The following is a 17,095-nucleotide window of genomic DNA, read 5'->3' as shown; positions in this document are numbered from 1 at the left end:
TCTCCAGCACCGGAGGGGTTAAAAGGAAGTGCCGCATAGAGAGGAACTTCCCGCAGTCTCCCTTCTGTGTGCGCACATGTGGGCGGGGACATCTCAGACAGCGAAAGATCTCTGCAGCAAACTCAGATGGAGGGAGCACTTACTGCTTACAGAGCCGGCAACCCAATTATGTCTCATCAAGGTATGCATATGAAAAAGTAAATTAAAACAACAGTCTTCAGTGGATCTTAGATGATAACCATGTGTATATACCACTGTTATCATTATTAATTATTTTTCTTTCCTCTTAAACAGCTTATTTGGGGACAGATGTTACAAATTAGCAAGTGCTTTAAACACTTAGGAAAGACATCTGTCACATCTGTCTTGTTTTAATGCCTGTATTCCCTCTGCTAAGTATAGTGTAAAAATCTTGTGAATTTTTTTTTTTTTTTAATGAGTTACAAAATGGGGTCTGTCAGCAGGAATACTTTTCAGGGCTGGACTGCCTGGTAGCTCTCATCTGCTGTCTGTTCATTTACAAACTTACCAAACAGGATCTTAAAGGAACGCGGTTTGTAGTAACCTATTACTTGTACCTGTAATGTTCTGGTTACCGTGGTAATTGATTACTGACTGTTATCTAAACTGCCGAACGGCTGGCTCTTATCTAGCACACAGTACAGAATACAACTCGCACAGAGATAACAATATTCCCTTCCAATACTCACCATAGTCAGTAAAGCTAACAGTCAGGTAGTGGTTGGGGCAGGCCTGTCTTTACAGGTATCCTTGTAGTCATATTTCTGCTCTCAATACCAGTGCCATTATTATCAGTATTCCTTATGTAGGCGTCTCCAACGCCCCTAAGCTCAGTAGGTACAGGAGAGATGCACCTCCACACCCCCCCCCCCCCATTTCATTTTTCACATTAAAACTACAGGATTTCTGAGTGCTCAGTAAAGCAATCGTCAGCATTTTGCACAGCTTCAAAAAACAGCAATAAACATTCAGTCAGTGCAGTTAGTTCAATAGTTGCTAGCTTTGATAAAATGCTTATTTTGAGTACCGTGCTCCGCCCCCTGAGAATGTTCGGACCTTGAGGTTCCGGAGGATGCTCGCGGCCGGCTCTTCATGCACGGGACACCCTTCTCGCCATCGCTGGGGCAGGTGAACGCCATGTCCTTCTAACGAGCGCTGCGGAGATGAAACATGAACACATTAAAGGATGTTTCTGATGTCCACAGTCCACAGCATTCATCTCACAAAACACACACACACACAAAAACAAACACAACGTAAAGCTACACTCAGCATCGCGTACAAGTGCTGTAGCAGAGGCAGCAATGTAGGATTGTGGGTAAGGAATTGGGCCTGTAGGATTGTGGGCAAGGAATTGGGCCTGTAGGATTGTGGGTAAGGAATTGGGTCTGTAGGATTGTGGATAAGGAATTGGGCTTGTAGGATTGTGGGTAAGGAATTGGGCCTGTAGGATTGTACATAAGGAATTGGGCTTGTATCAGGGCATACAGGTTCAAATCCCAGGTGAGGCATTGCCGTTGTTGTTCCCAGCTGATTAACTGGAGAGTGTGTATAAAAAAGTAAAGCTGTGCTTTGTTATTACTCTGGATTACAGTGCATTGCATCACTCTGACTATGAAAACATGTCATGTACAGTAACATCCTTGTATAACATATGGTAGACCAAAAAGTTTGAATTGTAAGGAGACAAACACTGGTTCTTGGATGGGATAATCCAAATGGTTTCTGGGAGTTCTGTTGGCATGGTAACTGGGGGGCTTTCCTTTCTAATGGACCCACTTGAATATGTAAACAACTGTAGGAATCTAGGGACAGAGCCATAGGAGATGCCATATTGCTAACAATTCAATTGAACTTGGGTCCTGTACTTAAAAAAAACCAGCAGCCAACAACCAGTGTCACCTCGCTCACCTGGCCACATCTCCTGTGTGGTTTCTCAGCGTCGCCTGCCAGTCACCCTGCAGCCTAACTGACTGCTTAAAATCCTTTCCAGCCCTTCACAACTGATGTGGTTCAGCATTCTGTTGCAAAATGGCTGCCAGGCTTCACATATGGTGTGTGTGGCTGTGACGAGGTAGCCTGACTCTAAATGTGAATTTATTCTTGGAGGGAAAGGATGTGTGTCTGTGCGTTCCATTATAACTGCCATTTCTTTACGAGACCTATTTTCCTCTGGGACAAACGGTCCAATTCACACCAGGAGGCACCCGCTGATATTAAAAGTACGTTTGGATCTGTGGGGTTTTTTAAACGCGCGTATGATGTGAGATATGCACTTCTGCGCACCAGATAATATCACCACCTGCACACACTGAATAATATTAATGCTCCACTTCAGAGTCCTCCCACACAGACGGCACAGGAAATGAGTTCAATGTTTATAATTAAAATGCCACATCATCTACCACAAGAAAACATTTTAAGGAGTTAAATTAAACACTGCTTAACTGAACCTTCAGTTCAACACATATTTCATCTGAAGTGGAAGCTGCCTGGTCAGGATGCATTTTTTTAAGTATAGTATCTTGATCACAATAGCCAAGCACATACTCTATAGACAGGAAGCACACGTGACCAGGTACATACTCTATAGACTGGAAGCACACTTATCCAAGTACATACTCTATGGACAGGAAGCACACTTATCCAAGTACATACTCTATGGACAGGAAGCACACTTATCCAAGTACATACTCTATAGACAGGGCGCACACTTATCCAGGTACATACTCTATAGACAGGAAGCACACTTGTTTAAGCATACAGCCCAGTGTAATGATCCACTGGATGACACAGTGATTTTTAATAATATTCAGACAGATATCCACAGTCCCACAGGAATTTAAGGAATTTTACGTTATTTACCATATGGTAATGCGCAGTTGCACAGTGCTTTGAAGTACAGATGATGATCATTAACACGCATCATTAGGCCAGGATTGAAAAACAACATAATGTTTGTTTGTTTTTTATTTATATGTTGGTTTCCGTCTTTCCACCTCACAGTACACTTGATAGCACGTCTGCTTTTGCCTGAATTATGTACGCTCAGTAGTCATAGCTCATCATGCATACATATGTAAAATACTCTTTGCTTCTTCTTTCCAAGTCAGTGCCCTCTGTTGTCACCAAATGTGTTTTTCACAACATCAATTTATTCATTTGACATGCATGAAGATATGAAGAAGGTTCTGACTGATATTGGGTATTTATAGCTAATACTGTCCATCCGGTGTGGTTATCATGAAAACTTTTTAATCTACGCACTTTTCCCACCATTACCATCCCCCCCCACCCCCCCGCTCCGAGTCGAAAAAATGTTTGCAAATCAGCGGTGGCCCACTTCCCTGACTGGGCAAGGACAAGGTGCTCCTCAGTCCCTGAGCTACAGTGAAGTCCAGTAATGATGCAGTCTGCGTGTGCGGTTTGTGGTGGTTTGTGGGCGTGTTTGGTGGCATGGTTTAGTGGGTGGTTTGTGGTGGGGTTTGTGGTTGTGTTTGGTGGCGGTTTGGTGGTTGGCTGTGGTTGTGGCGGTTTCGTTTGCGGTGGTTTGTGTGGGGTTGTGTTTGGGTGTCGGTTTGTGGCGGTTTGGGGGTGTTTGTGTGCATTTGGTTTGTGGCGGTTTGGGGCGGTTTGTGTGGTTGGGCGGTGTTTGGCAGTTTGCGGTTTGTGTCGTTGCTGGTTTGTGGCGGTTCGTTTCAGGCCATGTGATGTGACGGTTTGTCGTTGGTGTTTTCCAGGGAAGAGCGTGTCAGCTTTCGGGCGTCCCACGAGCCCCATGATGAGACTAACCCTGTCTATCCGTGAGAGTCCCGCAGCATTTCGGGCGCCACGGGTCGTCTGATCCAGCTCACTGTCTCCGGGACTGCGTCCCGCAGCGAGGTTGGGTAGGAGGGGGCGACATCAGCCAAAAACTCCTCACCCTGGGGAAAGTGCAGCATCAGGATGCAGCTGGACTCACCACTGAGTCTACAGCCCCAACTACACTCTCTCTCTCTCTCTCTCTCACACACACACACGCACACACACTGTCTCTCTCCCTCTCTGTTTCTCTCTTCCTTTCTCACTGTCACTCTCTCTTTCTCCCTCTCTCTGTATCTTTTCCTTTCTCTCTGTCCCTTTCTCTCTCTGTTTCTTCCTCTCTCAGTCTCTCTCTTCCTCTATCTCTCCCTCTTTATCCATCTCCCTTCCTCCCCTCTTTAGTTCTCTTTCCTTTCTTTGTTTTCTGCTCTCTCATCCTTTCTGCTGTCTATCCCTCTCTCTTTCTTTCATCTCTTTTTTCTGTTCCTTCGGTTTCTCTCAGCTCTACCCCGTTTCACTCATGTCCTTTTTCTCCGTTTCTCTCTCAACCTTACCTTTCATCTTTTTATCTCTTTCCTTTCCCTCTCCCTCCCTCCCTCCCTCTCTCTTCTCTCAGGCTGTGTCAGACACTGAGGCCTGCCTCAGTGTGCGAGGCCCTCCCTCCTTCTCTCTCTCCATCCCTTCCTCCCTCCCTCTCTCTCTTCATCCCTTCCTCCCTCCCTCCCTCTCTCTGTTTATTTGCAGCAGAAACGGCTCTTGAATATTAAGAGGGCTTGGCCCCCAACGACCCCGCCCCCCCCCTCAGAGTCTGGGCCTTTTAGCACCCCCCACCCCCACCCCCCTCCCAGATTAATGGCTGCAGCATAACAGCTCCATTCAATGGGCTTCCCAGATCCACTAGGCCCCAAATCAACACTCTTCCGCCACCCCCACCACCACCGCCACCGCCACCTACCCCCAACTCCCTTTTAAGAGTACAGAGAGTATCGATCTTCTGGAGAGGTGGGAACTGTTAATGGGAGCAGAGGTTGTATTTGCTCGGTCTCTCGTTGCGACCATGTTGAGATGACGAGGGTTTTTGGACTGATGGCAAGGGGGGGGGGGCGGTAGGGTTGTAAGCAGCGATGGGAAGGGCAGCCATTAATCCCAGTCCCAAACCGAACCTCCAGATTCAAAAAGAGAAGCTGTTCTTCGCGAGCCAGATGAGAGATCGCGATTGGCTCGCGTCTTCAGGCAGGTGATCACCATGGAAACCCTGGCCAGGTGTACAGCTCCTCTGAGACGCCGCGATGGCGGAGTACAAACGGCGCTTCGGCGGGCCGTCCTCTGTGAGGGACGAGGGAGAGCCTGGGTCATGAAGATAAGGACACCGCGATTCAGCTGCGTACGGGATGGGGGGGGGGCAAGCCACACCTTTGAGTGTGTTCAAAGGGTCCCTGTCCTCAGTTGGGCTTTTATAAGGGGCGGTGGGGGTGGAGAGATGCTTTGCCACTGCACGTAACACAAAAATCGGACGATCAATCAGTTGCGATTGGAAGGGTCGTGGGGTGGATGTCTTTTCAATGAATGCCCCAAGCGTACTGAGGGAAACAGTGGTTTGGAAACATGACTTGCAGCTTAGAAGCTGAAGGTTTGGATTGTTAACTGGGGGGTCACTGCTGTTGTACCCCTGAAAACAGTGCTTAAATGTATAGTTAACTGTTTTTTTTATATTCTCATTTTAGTGTATGTTTTTATATTGGCCCAGATTTTGTTTGCATTGGTGTATATTTTATATATTTACTATATATTATAAATTAGTGATCCTGTATACATTTACAGAAATGTGTGGTCCTCTGGTTGTACAGTAGCTGGTATTGAGGCAATCATGAGTTTGTGAAAATAATTTAAAAAAAACATACACTTCATGTAACTCCAAGGCAGTTTGTACAGTGACAGCAATGAAAGGAAACAGGACAGGCCTGCCATACAGTCGACTGTGATGAATGTTTCGAGTAGAGCCACTTCCCCTTTGACAAGACCCAAGGAAATCCCCTGTCATTAATCTCGCAGTTACAACCAGCACATCCGATTCGCCCCTAGGTTATCACAAGCACAACAACCCGCACCGGCGGCAACTGCTTTTTTGGCAGGGGGCTGGCAGTCTGAGTATTAATAGGTGGGACCTCTTACGTTCTGTTTCGCGCCAATGGGGGGGGGGGGTCGAACAAGAGGAACATTTCAGGAACGTTTTGTACAGGACGTCCAGCTCTTCTAAGTACCGGAAGCCATTCTGGCTGGGCTATATTTGCTCGTATTGACCTGCAGCAAACCAAATTCACCCACAGTAAGAGTGCGGGCGTCCATGATCACGTTACAACGTTATGGTTACGGTTTAGCGTCTGCATCACACCCGCCACCCGCAGAACCTGGAGGAAGTACTCGACACGTCTGGACTCATGACTTTCACTTTGATGGAGTTTAAGTTCACGTCGCTCAAAATGAAAGTGCCATCGCTCTCATGCACACGCAGTGATTCGGGGGACAAAGCCTGTTCGTGAAGAAAAAGAGATACAAGTGTGAGGCGTTTAACGGGGGGGGTTTATGTGAAGTGCGTTCGGTTGCACATTGAGGGTTTGTTTTCCCCTCTAAATCACTTTGGGTGGGTGTTACATAGCAAACCATTTCTGTGACAGAGGCCGTCTTTTTAGCACCAGCGACTTCACGATTGCATAAAGCTCATATGAACGGAGGCACAAAGGCCGCATTGTCCCGCTTTACTGGTATGACATGCATGCGACTCTGATTCTGTGCAGCACACAGACAGCGGTGTGGTTCAGCGGCCGATTTCCCTGCCAGGCGTTCACGTGCTGTGTGGGCCGTCTGACACTTCCATAGAAATCCTCCCGCCTTCGGAAGTGGGAGAAACCTTGGATTTCTGCAGACAGAACAGGCGTCTCAGTGTGAAGGGGGTTTCTGAAATCTGTGATGGTTTTTATCTGTGTCGTCCCTCCTTGGTGGTTTATGCTAGCCTTGTTTTTTAATTTCTGTTTGCACCAATCGCGCGTTTATTAGTGGCTTCAAACAGCATGTTCCCTTGAGTTTGAATCACAGTCGAGTGCAACTGCAACTGCTTAGATTTTGTGCCAACACAGTTCAGTGATCATTTACTTGCTGAGACGGTGTTTGTGAGGAAAATAACTAACACGTTCATTTTTTGTCAGTCCAAATTAAGGGAAAATGTTGAATCTAGGCCATCGTGTCTATAGACTACATTACCATCAATGTGATAGCAAAAATGAGTCTAATTTACAAACTATGACCTACTTCTGAACAAATAAAATTGTTTCTAATATATGGTCATGTTGGAAATTCATTTTCATTGTATGTTTTTTTTAAATTCTACCTGTAATTCCTCTTCCTTAAATTGTATTTGAAATCATTTTGGAAACATTGCCTTGCATTGTCTGAAAGCACATGCAATCAATGGAATGTAGGCATGTAGCCTGAATACACATCAAGCTACATGCCAGACATACTGCTAGCTATAATCACACTGAAACTCCCTTTAGACCAAAAGCGCCAGAAAAGATAACTGATATGACACAGTACAGTTTGCTTACACACAGCCTCTGGGTCTGCTAACTGCACGACTGGCTCTAATCTGCGGGTCTGGTTCTGGCTCTGATCTGGTTCTGCTCTTTCTCAGCCTGAACTCGTCTCGCTATGGATCAGCACCAGGACTTTCTGAACTCGGGCCTGGACGGCCACGCCCTGGACAGCCACGCCCTGGAGTACGGCTCCGGAGAGCCCGTCGCCTCCGCCATGGTTGACCTGACGCTGAGTGACAGGGACCAGGGGGCGGAGCTAAAGAAGAACGGGGTGTCGCCCACGCACCTGGGACCAGGAAATGACCTCATGAAAGGTCAGTGATTGCCACGCCCCCCTCCCCCTCCCCCATGGCTGCATGGAAATCACTATGTGACTTGGTAAACGGAATATACTGCCAATATATTTTTAAAAAAATGTATCACACTATTAGTACTTTATGATATAAGGGCTTATAGGCAAATTGTTGGAACTTTCTGATATTGTCATAAAATGTGCAAATACACTGCAGTGAAATTTATATAACTTTTTATAGTTTAGTTTTTACTTTTAAAAACCCCACATAATTAGAATATATTTATTTATTAGAGGATGTCCCAATATACTCTGCCCTCTGGATAAAACCGGCTGGGGAGGTAACAGAGGCTTTGGCCCAAGTTCAAACAACATTTTGGTGAATTTAGAAATCATTAGAATTAAAGAAGAAAAAAAACTTTGCCAAAGATCTTAGCAACAAAATGATATGATGGTGAGAAAATATATACAACATAAAAGTGACTACAGTAAAAACAGTGCAATATATAAAAAAATGAAATTATGTAATTTGGGGGGCAAAGACCAAAGGAAAAGGTGGGGAGCAATTCAATTTCCTGCTTGCGCCAGTCGCCAAAAAACTGTGGACAGCTCCTCGCTGCCACCGAGGTGTTACGTTGAAACGATAGAACTTATTTTCATTTCACTGACGATTTAAGAAATCGGGCGAAACGACAACGGTGTCGCGCTGGTCCCCGAACGAAATAATTGGTGCCTTTCACTGTATTTCAAAGCCGCCAAACAGCAGCGATCGCGTGCTTCCGTGATCAGCATTTTCTAGCCGTTAGCAGGGAATAATTACCCGCGGCTGCTGCTGCTGTGGCAGTCTGTCGCGATTGCAGCTGCAGTTCCGCATTATCCGGGCGTCTGGCGCAGACCCAGCGTCTCCGCCAGCCGCTAAAGACAATTAGCATTTCCCAGCGCCGTCTCATCCTCTGTACGGTTCATAAGGTGTCGTTAGCCTTTAAATAAATTCAGGTAGAAGGACAAGAACATTCTCAACTAAAAAAGAAAAGAAAAAAGAAACCAGCAAAGGCCAAAAGATTCTGCCATCAATAATGCTGTAATTTAAGATCTTAGAATTTTTTATTCCAGATTTTGCTTTTTCCAAATTTAGAATGTCCAATTACATTACATTACAGGCATTTAGCAGATGCCCTGATCCTTTTTTTTTTTTTACGTCGTATTTAAATAGAGAATCCATGTATACATATATATATATATATATATATATATATATATTGAAGTAAGTACCTTGCTCAAGGGTACAACGGCAGTGTCCTACCTGGGAATCAAACCCACTGCTGTCCCAATTGTTCATAGTATATTGACAACGCTATTCTGGTCGTACTAGGCTACTACTACTACTAATAATAAATAATAACAATAACAATCGCTTTTTTTCGTTTTTGAAGAGGACTTTTCACCTCGTTGTTAGTGTTAATCAGTTTAACCATCAGGGTCCAAGTTGAACTATGCGGTTGTTCCTTGTACTTGGACCGGTACTTCTCTAGGGTTTGCAATACTTGTTCCTGGTTATGGTATACACTTGTTGTATGCACTACTGGATAGAGCTCTGCAAATGCCTGTAATGTAATGTAATGTAATGTACAGTGTCAGACATAACGCTCTACTGTGGCGAGTGATCGCAGTTTTACACTCTCAGACCCAGTGCTGATAAATGCGATGGTGATGATGATGGCACAGAGAGGACACTGTACCAGACCGTCCATTACAGGAGCATCAGCATGCTTCCCAACATGTCCTCCCTATGGCGCTCATTAGAGGCTGTGTGCTTGGCAGTCTTAATGACTCTAATCTCTACCTTCAGCGTGAGTCTTTGATCAAAGAGCATGTTCTTTCACACACACACACAAAAAAAACATGTATTAGCAGGTCGCACTAACCCCCTTCTGACAAGTGTTAGTCAAAACATTAGCTGAGGCTACTAACCTCTCAGCTCAGCCAGTGGTGTGTACTGGAAAGCACAACCAGCAAAAGTTTTTAAACTAACATTTTTATTCTGCTTTCACTTCCTCACACAACCCATATTTGTGCCTGTGTTGACACACTACAAACAGCTTCCTCTTTCCCCCCCCCCCCTAAAAAAAAAACAAAGGTCCCAGTTGTGTCCTTATCCACTCAGCACACCACTCAAAATGAAATATATAAACAAATCTGTGGCTAGAGTAGCGTTTCTCTCCAACTGCCAAGCCCAGAAGCACGACGAGGGTGTGGAATATTTGATGACACGGTCACATTGACCAGGCTGGGATACACGCCTCGGATTCTACGCATCACAGCCGTAGCAACGGTTGCCGAGCGGCAGACTAAGAACATTCCATCTGTGTGCCATTGGCCAGTTCTCTGGGCTTCCCGCTCCACACACTGTTTAAACGGTGAGCAGTGGGCAGGGAAGGTTTTGCAGGAGAAAAGCGCGTGTTTCTGAGTTGTGTGCAGACACTGCATAGACTCTGCACTCCTAAAGGAAAAGTACTGAAGTAGTGCGGTGCTGTAGTGGAGGAAAGTCATCAAACTTAATTTTAATGAAGAACTATTTTTAAAGAAAGAAAAAAAAACTTTGTGTTCAGATGCTTGGTTGGGTATGGGAATTAACAGGATCTGAAGTTTGTCAATCAGCAGTGATTTTAATGTGATTTTATGTGTGTTCATATCACCATAGTTGTGTGTGTGTGTGTAACTGTATTTTGGTTAGAGTAAAAAAAAACCCTCATATGCTATATGATAGAAGATCTTGGGTGGTGTGCACAATCATCAGCAGTGTTTTACAATAAACAGATGGCTTTTGTGCTCTGCCTACACCACCCGTTTAGCTGCTTACGAGAACTCCCATGACAGCAAGAAGGGTTCCCAGATTTTGAATGCGTCCAGACTGGATGACACACACAGCGTAACCGCAAACAAAGCTGAGAGCTGTCGGACCGGGGAAGGGGCTCCTCAGAACCAATGGCGTACTGGGGTGGGGGGTTGGGAAGGGGGGCTTGTCCCCACAGACCGGACATGTACAAATAATTTGAACACCGGGTATTCCAGTCAAAAAGCAGATGTCTGGTAGCCCTAACAGCAAGTTTTCCCCTCTCACTAACAGAAAGCCTGCTTCTGTTCTGTAGCAGAGCCCATGGAGCCTGCACCTGAGGAGCACACAGAGGAGCTGCCTGCAATCGCTGAATCTAACAGCGCCCCCTCTGGTGAGGAGGTGCAACTGGGTATGACGCCCTCCCTAACTAACTCTTTCCTCGAAAAAACAAATTTACCTCCAGACTCAAATATTTTCTTTATCTTTTGCTTTATTGCCACATGGGTTTTGGGCTTCTTTTTTTTTGCTTCTAAATTTTTTTTGTTTTTTTTGTCATAGGACCTGCCTCCTCCTCCTCCTTTCTTTGCGTCTCATTATTCTGCGAGATTTTGCCGCTGATTTTGAACATCTCTTTACGTTTCGGTTTCAGGCCCTTTACGTCTCCAGTGACGTTTTTCTCAGCTTTCTGCAGCTTTCCTTTTCAGTTTCCCGAGAGCTCCAATCCGCTGCCGCGAACGAAACGTTTCCCTTCCTTTGAAGCTTAAAGGGCACCTTGGGCTGATCTGAGATTAAATCGAGGGGAAAGCACAAGGCCTGACGCTCATATACGATTTGACCTTTTCTGGGCCCACTGGCACATGTTTGCTTTGCATGTCAAACATTGATTTTCTTGGAGAGTTTCAAGGATTTATTGACTTCCTTTTCAGAAAGTGAGAAGAATCTAAAACTGAACAATGTGCTCGACCGGCCCGTGCTTATTTCGCAGAACGGTCCTGGTGCCCTTCACTTCTTGCATAACCGCCGTTTGTAACCGCTTCTCTCTTCTTTTTTCCCCCCATGCTTTTCATCGCCATTTTGTACCGAATGTCATGTCAGGGACAGAGTAACCCGGCAGTCCCGCCAAGATTTCCGGAGTCACAGCGATCTGAACATTTCCTGCGTGGCAGTAAATTAAATTCCCAACAGCCTTTTTCTTCTTCGCCACCTCACTCTGTCTCTACCTCTGTATTATGTTTCTGTACTATTGGGGGGGGGGGGGGGATCATACATCTTTAAAAGGACATTTTTACAATTCTCAAAAACCTACGACTCTGCGCTTTTCAGCGGGTTCGGTCGCTCCTGCTCTTATGTGGCTTCTTTTCTGTCCTTCCTCAAAACGAGATTTTGAGGAAGAAATCTCTGGTTACTTTGTAAGGCTCCCCCAGGGGGTTGGAGCAGTGAGTACAGTGTGTGAGGGCGGCGATCTGGGCAGAGAGTGTGCGGCGTTTCCCTGGCGACTGGGAGTGGAGGAGGAGGAGGGGACAGGGTAGTAACAGCAGGGCACCAGCCCCTCTCTGACCAAAGATCAGCCGGAGCACCTGAGCAGGAACAGTGCAGGGACGGACTGATTAACCCACTGGTAGAGTAGGTTTTTCTTGGGAATGTCTTTTTTTTTCAGAATTCTAAGTCAGTGTGTCAGTGTTCTAGAACTCCACTGCTTTCAATTCCCAGTAGTGACTGTGACATCAGCATTAGAATGTTCAGTTGGGATCATTCTAATCACATAGGCGATTTGTGATCTCACTCCTTAAAGGACATTCCAATCACAGTATGAGCAGTATGAGCAGGGTCATCTCGACTGACCCTTAGGCTCGGTCGTACCTGCTCTTTCTTCTTCGTTGGTGTTCTCCAAACAGCGTGAGCGCTTGGCTTGTCGTGGCCATATTGGGAGATGGCGCGGTAACGGGGGGGGGGGGCAACAGGAGAGGAGAGTAGGAGTGACAGGTCAAAGGTCAGCAGATTCCAGGGATGTACAGTGGAGGGGGAAGCCAGGTTGCTGACATATAATATTGCAATAATTAAGTGAATAATTGAGTTAATTGAACTGCATTTGATTTTTTAAAATATGAGTGATGCATTGTTAAATGTGTAACATAAGAATGCATGAGTATTAATATTTAATCTGTTTACATTATGCTAGCACTCACTAGCCAAGCACAAATAGCATATTAGCAGATGCCCTCATCCAGAGCAACTTAAATTAAATAACAATAATTATTATTTTTTACATACAATCGATTTAAACGGCTGCCTTATTTACTAAAGCAGAGTACTTTGCGCAAGGGCACAACTGCAGTGCCCCAGCTGGGAATCAAACCTGCATCCGCTGAGTTACAAGCCCAGTTCCCTAACCGTAGAGTTCATATGGAGCAAAAAAACACCTCTACAGAGGTACCCGTCTGTATCCACTCCTGTTCAGTCACCTCTGCATTATACTGATGTCGTCTGCATGAAATAAAAATTCAGGGGGCCTTTTTCTTAAACCTGAGGTAGACACCATAGACGCTCCTGTCAACAACTACAGCTGAAGCTGCCTGTCATATGCGAACGGACGGGTTGCTTTAGGCCCTGGCGTTCGAGTTCATAAGAGGAGAACGTGACGTGAAGCTGACGGTCAGATGCGATTTCCCATGAGGCCTCAGCGACAGATCCAGCCACTCCCCTTTCAGACCAGTCACACGTATCGCTGGCAGAATAGGTTGCCACGGTTTCACGCGCATCCAATGAAAACCTGCCGATCACGCTCTCTTGCATGACGTTGCAGGGGCTTGTGGGTCTAACTCAGTGTTGTACTCCCCTCTCTTTTTCTCTCTCTCGCTCCTTCTCTACCTCTCAATTAATATTAGTTCAGTTCAAGGCTGGTTTACTGGCAGTACAATCAAAAGAGCATTACAAAATCATGCACACGATATGTAAATTATTGACTTTTTCATATCTCTCTCTCATCCTCTCTGTCTTTCTCTTCCTCTATCTCTCTACCCCCTCTCCCTCTTCCCTTTTTGCTTTTTCTTCTTTCTCTCTCCTCCTCTCCCTCCCCCCCCCCCCCCCCCTCAGTGGCCCGAGGACCTGAGAATGACATCGTCCCCTCTGCTCCTGTGACAGGTGAAGGTATGATGGGAAGTTCTCCGTGCACCTCCCTCGGGGGGGGGGGGGGTGCCTGCCCAGGTCTCCATGGTGACGTGCCTCTGGAGAGAACAGCACTTGCACATTATCACCCAAACCACTCCACCCCCTCACTGCAGGCCATGTGACCCAGGGCTCATTTCTCTGGCCACTGGAAGTACCCCTACCACACTGCATGAGCTTCAGCTGAAATTCCAGATTACTGAATCTAGAAATGAATTTATCAGAAATTGAAAGATTGTATATGTATTCATAGATTACGGATGTATTCATTGTTTTGTAGATTCAATAGTTTGGTACTTGTATTCAATACTTAGATCTCCACTTTCTGAAATAATATTCAGTGGACCATAATTTAATTATGCAACAAGTAATTCAAATGAGCATTACATAGAAAACAAATATTAAAAGTTGGTCCTTACCAGAGAAATCACACACACTACCAACTCTCCATCGTCATCCTATCAACAACTTCAGCTAAAGCTTTCAAGACAAGTCCTTTTTTTAAATGAACAGAATGCAGGTATTCCTAAACAGGACAACAGAGCATCCTGCACTTACTGCTTCCTGTAATATTAAGATGTTTTTTCTTGACTGCTTTAGGTGCTGCATTCTAGTTTATAAGTGAAAAAACCTGATCTACGTGAAGCTGGCAAACAGTGAAATGCAACTTCTCTGCTCAAAAAATATTCATATGGAAAAAAAAGACAGCGAGAATACCCTTGATTCATTTTCACTACCAATTCATTTAGCAATTCTTATAAATCAAAAATTTGGAGAAAAAACAAAAAAAAAACAAACAAAAAAACTGGCCCATTGTGAGTACTGTGTTGAATAAGCAGTTACTGTTGCAGTGTTATTTTATTTGTTTTACTTTGAGTTTCATTATGGTTGTACTTTCGTTTTTCTTTTACGTTTTAATATGAGCTGTCAGGTGATTTTATGGGCCGTATAAATGTGCATTGTCACTCACAGTGCAGCGCATCACTCCGTCTCTAAAATATACATGAGGCGGGTTTTATTTTATGCAGACGTTGCGGATTTCATTAAACAGGCATTTTAAATCGGCTCTTATCAGTTCTCATAAAAGCATCTACAGCGGAACGATTCTGCGTTCGATAAATATAAAAAAGATTTGCCGTTTTATATTTATTTAAGCTTGTCTCTGTCGCCCGCTGAAGGCCAGCAAATAATTTTGTTGTTCGCCCCTTTGTGTTGCCCTCCTTTTGCGTTGCGTTGGTTTGCTTTCCCTTCTCCTCATTTTGATTGGTGTGTGTTTCTTTTTGAAGTGCGCACTGCTAACCCACAGCCCCACTGTGGACATTACTATCGTTCTGCTTTCCAAAAACCAGAGGAGCGTGAGACTGGCCCCCTGGGCCGCACGGCGCCGCACCATAGCGCCGACGCGGCCGGCTCTGCCGAGGAAGACGAGAGCGAAGATGACGAAGAAGAAGGAGGAGGAGGAGCAGCGGAGCCCGCGAGCCCGAGAGGGCCGCTTTCGGGCCCCGGGGCCCCCGGCGTCACGGCGACGGACGAGCCGCGGCTGCCGTTCCCGCGGCCGCTGGGTTCGGAGAGGGCGGGGGGCCCGCTGAAGGAGAGCCCGGACGGGCGGACCCTCAGCAGCTCGGAAGAGGAAGACGCTCCGCGGCGCGGCGGGGAGACCGTCCCGGCCCAGCCCCTCGGTGTCGGGCCGTTCGCGGGCCTGGGGGACCCGGCGCAGTCGCTGGTGCGCAGCTCGGGCGTCGCCGACCTGTCCTCCCCGGGGGGGCGCAGCTCCGAGGCCGACGAAGAGGAAGAGGAGGAGGAGGAGGAGGAGGAGGCCGCGCGTCCTGCCGCTCGCCTCTCGCCAGACGAGGCCAAGAGGCGCGGGCTGTCGTTCGATTACACCGAGCCGCAGGCGCAGGACGGGCGGGGCTTCCCCGCGGGACGGCTGAACGGCTCGGTCAGGACGCCGGAGGAGAGCCGGAGCCCGGACTCCTGCCGGGCGGACCCCGGGTCCCCCTTCTCCCCTGGTGCGGCCCCGGGGCAGGGGGAGTCTCCCGGCAGTGAGGACCGGACCCGCGTCCAGGACGAGGACGAAGACGAGGAAGACTCCGCGGAAGAAGCCGAAGCCGAAGCCGAAAGCAAAATGGCGGCTCAGGTTGAGAAGCGTCTGGAGCCCGAGGAGCCCGCAGACACCGTGCAGGTGACCCCGGGGAAGTACCTGGAGCCCCAAAATGAAGACCTCATCGCCACGGTGTGCGCCGCCCCGGTCACCAAGACCGCCCCGGTCCTGGAGGCCGGCCCGGTCCTGGAGGCGCCCGGTCATGGAGGCTGCCAAGGTCACAGAGGCCGCCAAGGTCGCGGCTCCAGACGCCTCACCCAAGGACGTGAGCGTGGCAACCCCACCCAGCGCCCCGGCGGCCGCAGCCCGGAAGGCACAGAAAGCCCCGCCCGCGGCCGCCCCTCCCCCCAAGGCGGGCGCTAAATTTCAGAAAGCTCCCCCCGCTGGGGCCCCTGCCAGCCGAAAGCCAAACGTTCCCGGTGTCCAAAGCAAAGGTCTGTCTTCCGTTCTGTTCATCAGAGCCCTCTCTCAGTCTCTATCTCTCTCTCTCTCTCTGTCTTCCGTTCTGTTCATCAGAGCCCTCTCACAGCCTCTCTCTCTCTCTCTCTCTCTCTCTCTCGCTCTGTCTTCCGTTCTGTTCATCAGAGCCCTCTCACAGTCTCTCTCTCTCGCTCTCTCACAGCCTCTCTCTCTCTCTCTCTCTCTCTCTCTCTCTCTCAGCCTCTCTCTCAGCCTCTCTCTCTCTCTCTCTCGCTCTTTCTCTCACAGACGTATATTCCTCCCCCTCTCCCTCCCCCTGTAACCGATCAGCAGGGCTAGGCTACGAGGCCCCCCCCCCCGTCCCCCTTTGCGAAATGAAACGTTCACGTTGCAGACGAGCGCGATTCGGTAGAGGAAATGAAACGGCTCGCAGCGGCGGCTGACTTCCTGTTTCGTTTATAGCTGAACACGTGTCCCTTCTCTCGCCTCCGTCCGTCCGTCTGTCCGTCTTCTGTCTGTCTGCCTGTCCGCCTGTCCGTCTGTCCGTCTGTCCGTCCGTCTGTCTGTCCGCCTGTCTGCCTGTCCGTCCGTCTGTCCGTCCGTCGTCTGTCTGTCTGCTGTCTGCCTGTCCGTCCGTCCGTCCGTCTGTCAGTCTGTCTTCGTTCTCTCCCGCCTCAGCGTCTGTCACTAACCCTTTGCCAAAATTGCTTTTGCTGGCGGTGTCGTGGCGCGCAAAGTGTTTGCATGTCCGCTGTGCATGTCCCTGAGCATTCCATGATGCCGTTGCGTTGTGAGGCATGTGGTGTGTAGCTTACTGGGTCTCCATTTTACACTTTAAACACACACACACACACACACACACACACGCA

General features: G+C 47.6%; 1 protein-coding gene and 1 long non-coding RNA gene across 2 annotated transcripts in view; both read left to right on the top strand.

Annotated features, from left to right (window-relative positions):
- The window catches only part of maptb (microtubule-associated protein tau b), a 48,611-nt gene that overhangs the window by 9,056 nt on the left and 22,460 nt on the right, over positions 1-17,095 (top strand). The window contains exons 2-6 of the mRNA XM_064316303.1: positions 7,511-7,726; positions 10,854-10,949; positions 13,634-13,687; positions 15,055-15,989; positions 16,024-16,240. Of these exons, the coding sequence (XP_064172373.1) occupies positions 7,528-7,726; positions 10,854-10,949; positions 13,634-13,687; positions 15,055-15,989; positions 16,024-16,240 (1,501 nt within the window). The 5' untranslated portion in view covers positions 7,511-7,527. The remainder of the gene's footprint in view (positions 1-7,510; positions 7,727-10,853; positions 10,950-13,633; positions 13,688-15,054; positions 15,990-16,023; positions 16,241-17,095) is intronic.
- On the top strand, positions 7,733-9,590 carry LOC135243185 (uncharacterized). The gene is made up of 2 exons (XR_010326576.1): positions 7,733-9,155; positions 9,337-9,590. It is a non-coding gene; the product is annotated as an uncharacterized LOC135243185 (long non-coding RNA).

The sequence above is a fragment of the Anguilla rostrata genome, chromosome 17 (genome assembly GCF_018555375.3).
Source record: "Anguilla rostrata isolate EN2019 chromosome 17, ASM1855537v3, whole genome shotgun sequence".
Taxonomy (NCBI): domain Eukaryota; kingdom Metazoa; phylum Chordata; class Actinopteri; order Anguilliformes; family Anguillidae; genus Anguilla; species Anguilla rostrata.
This window is presented reverse-complemented; position numbering and strand designations above follow the sequence as displayed.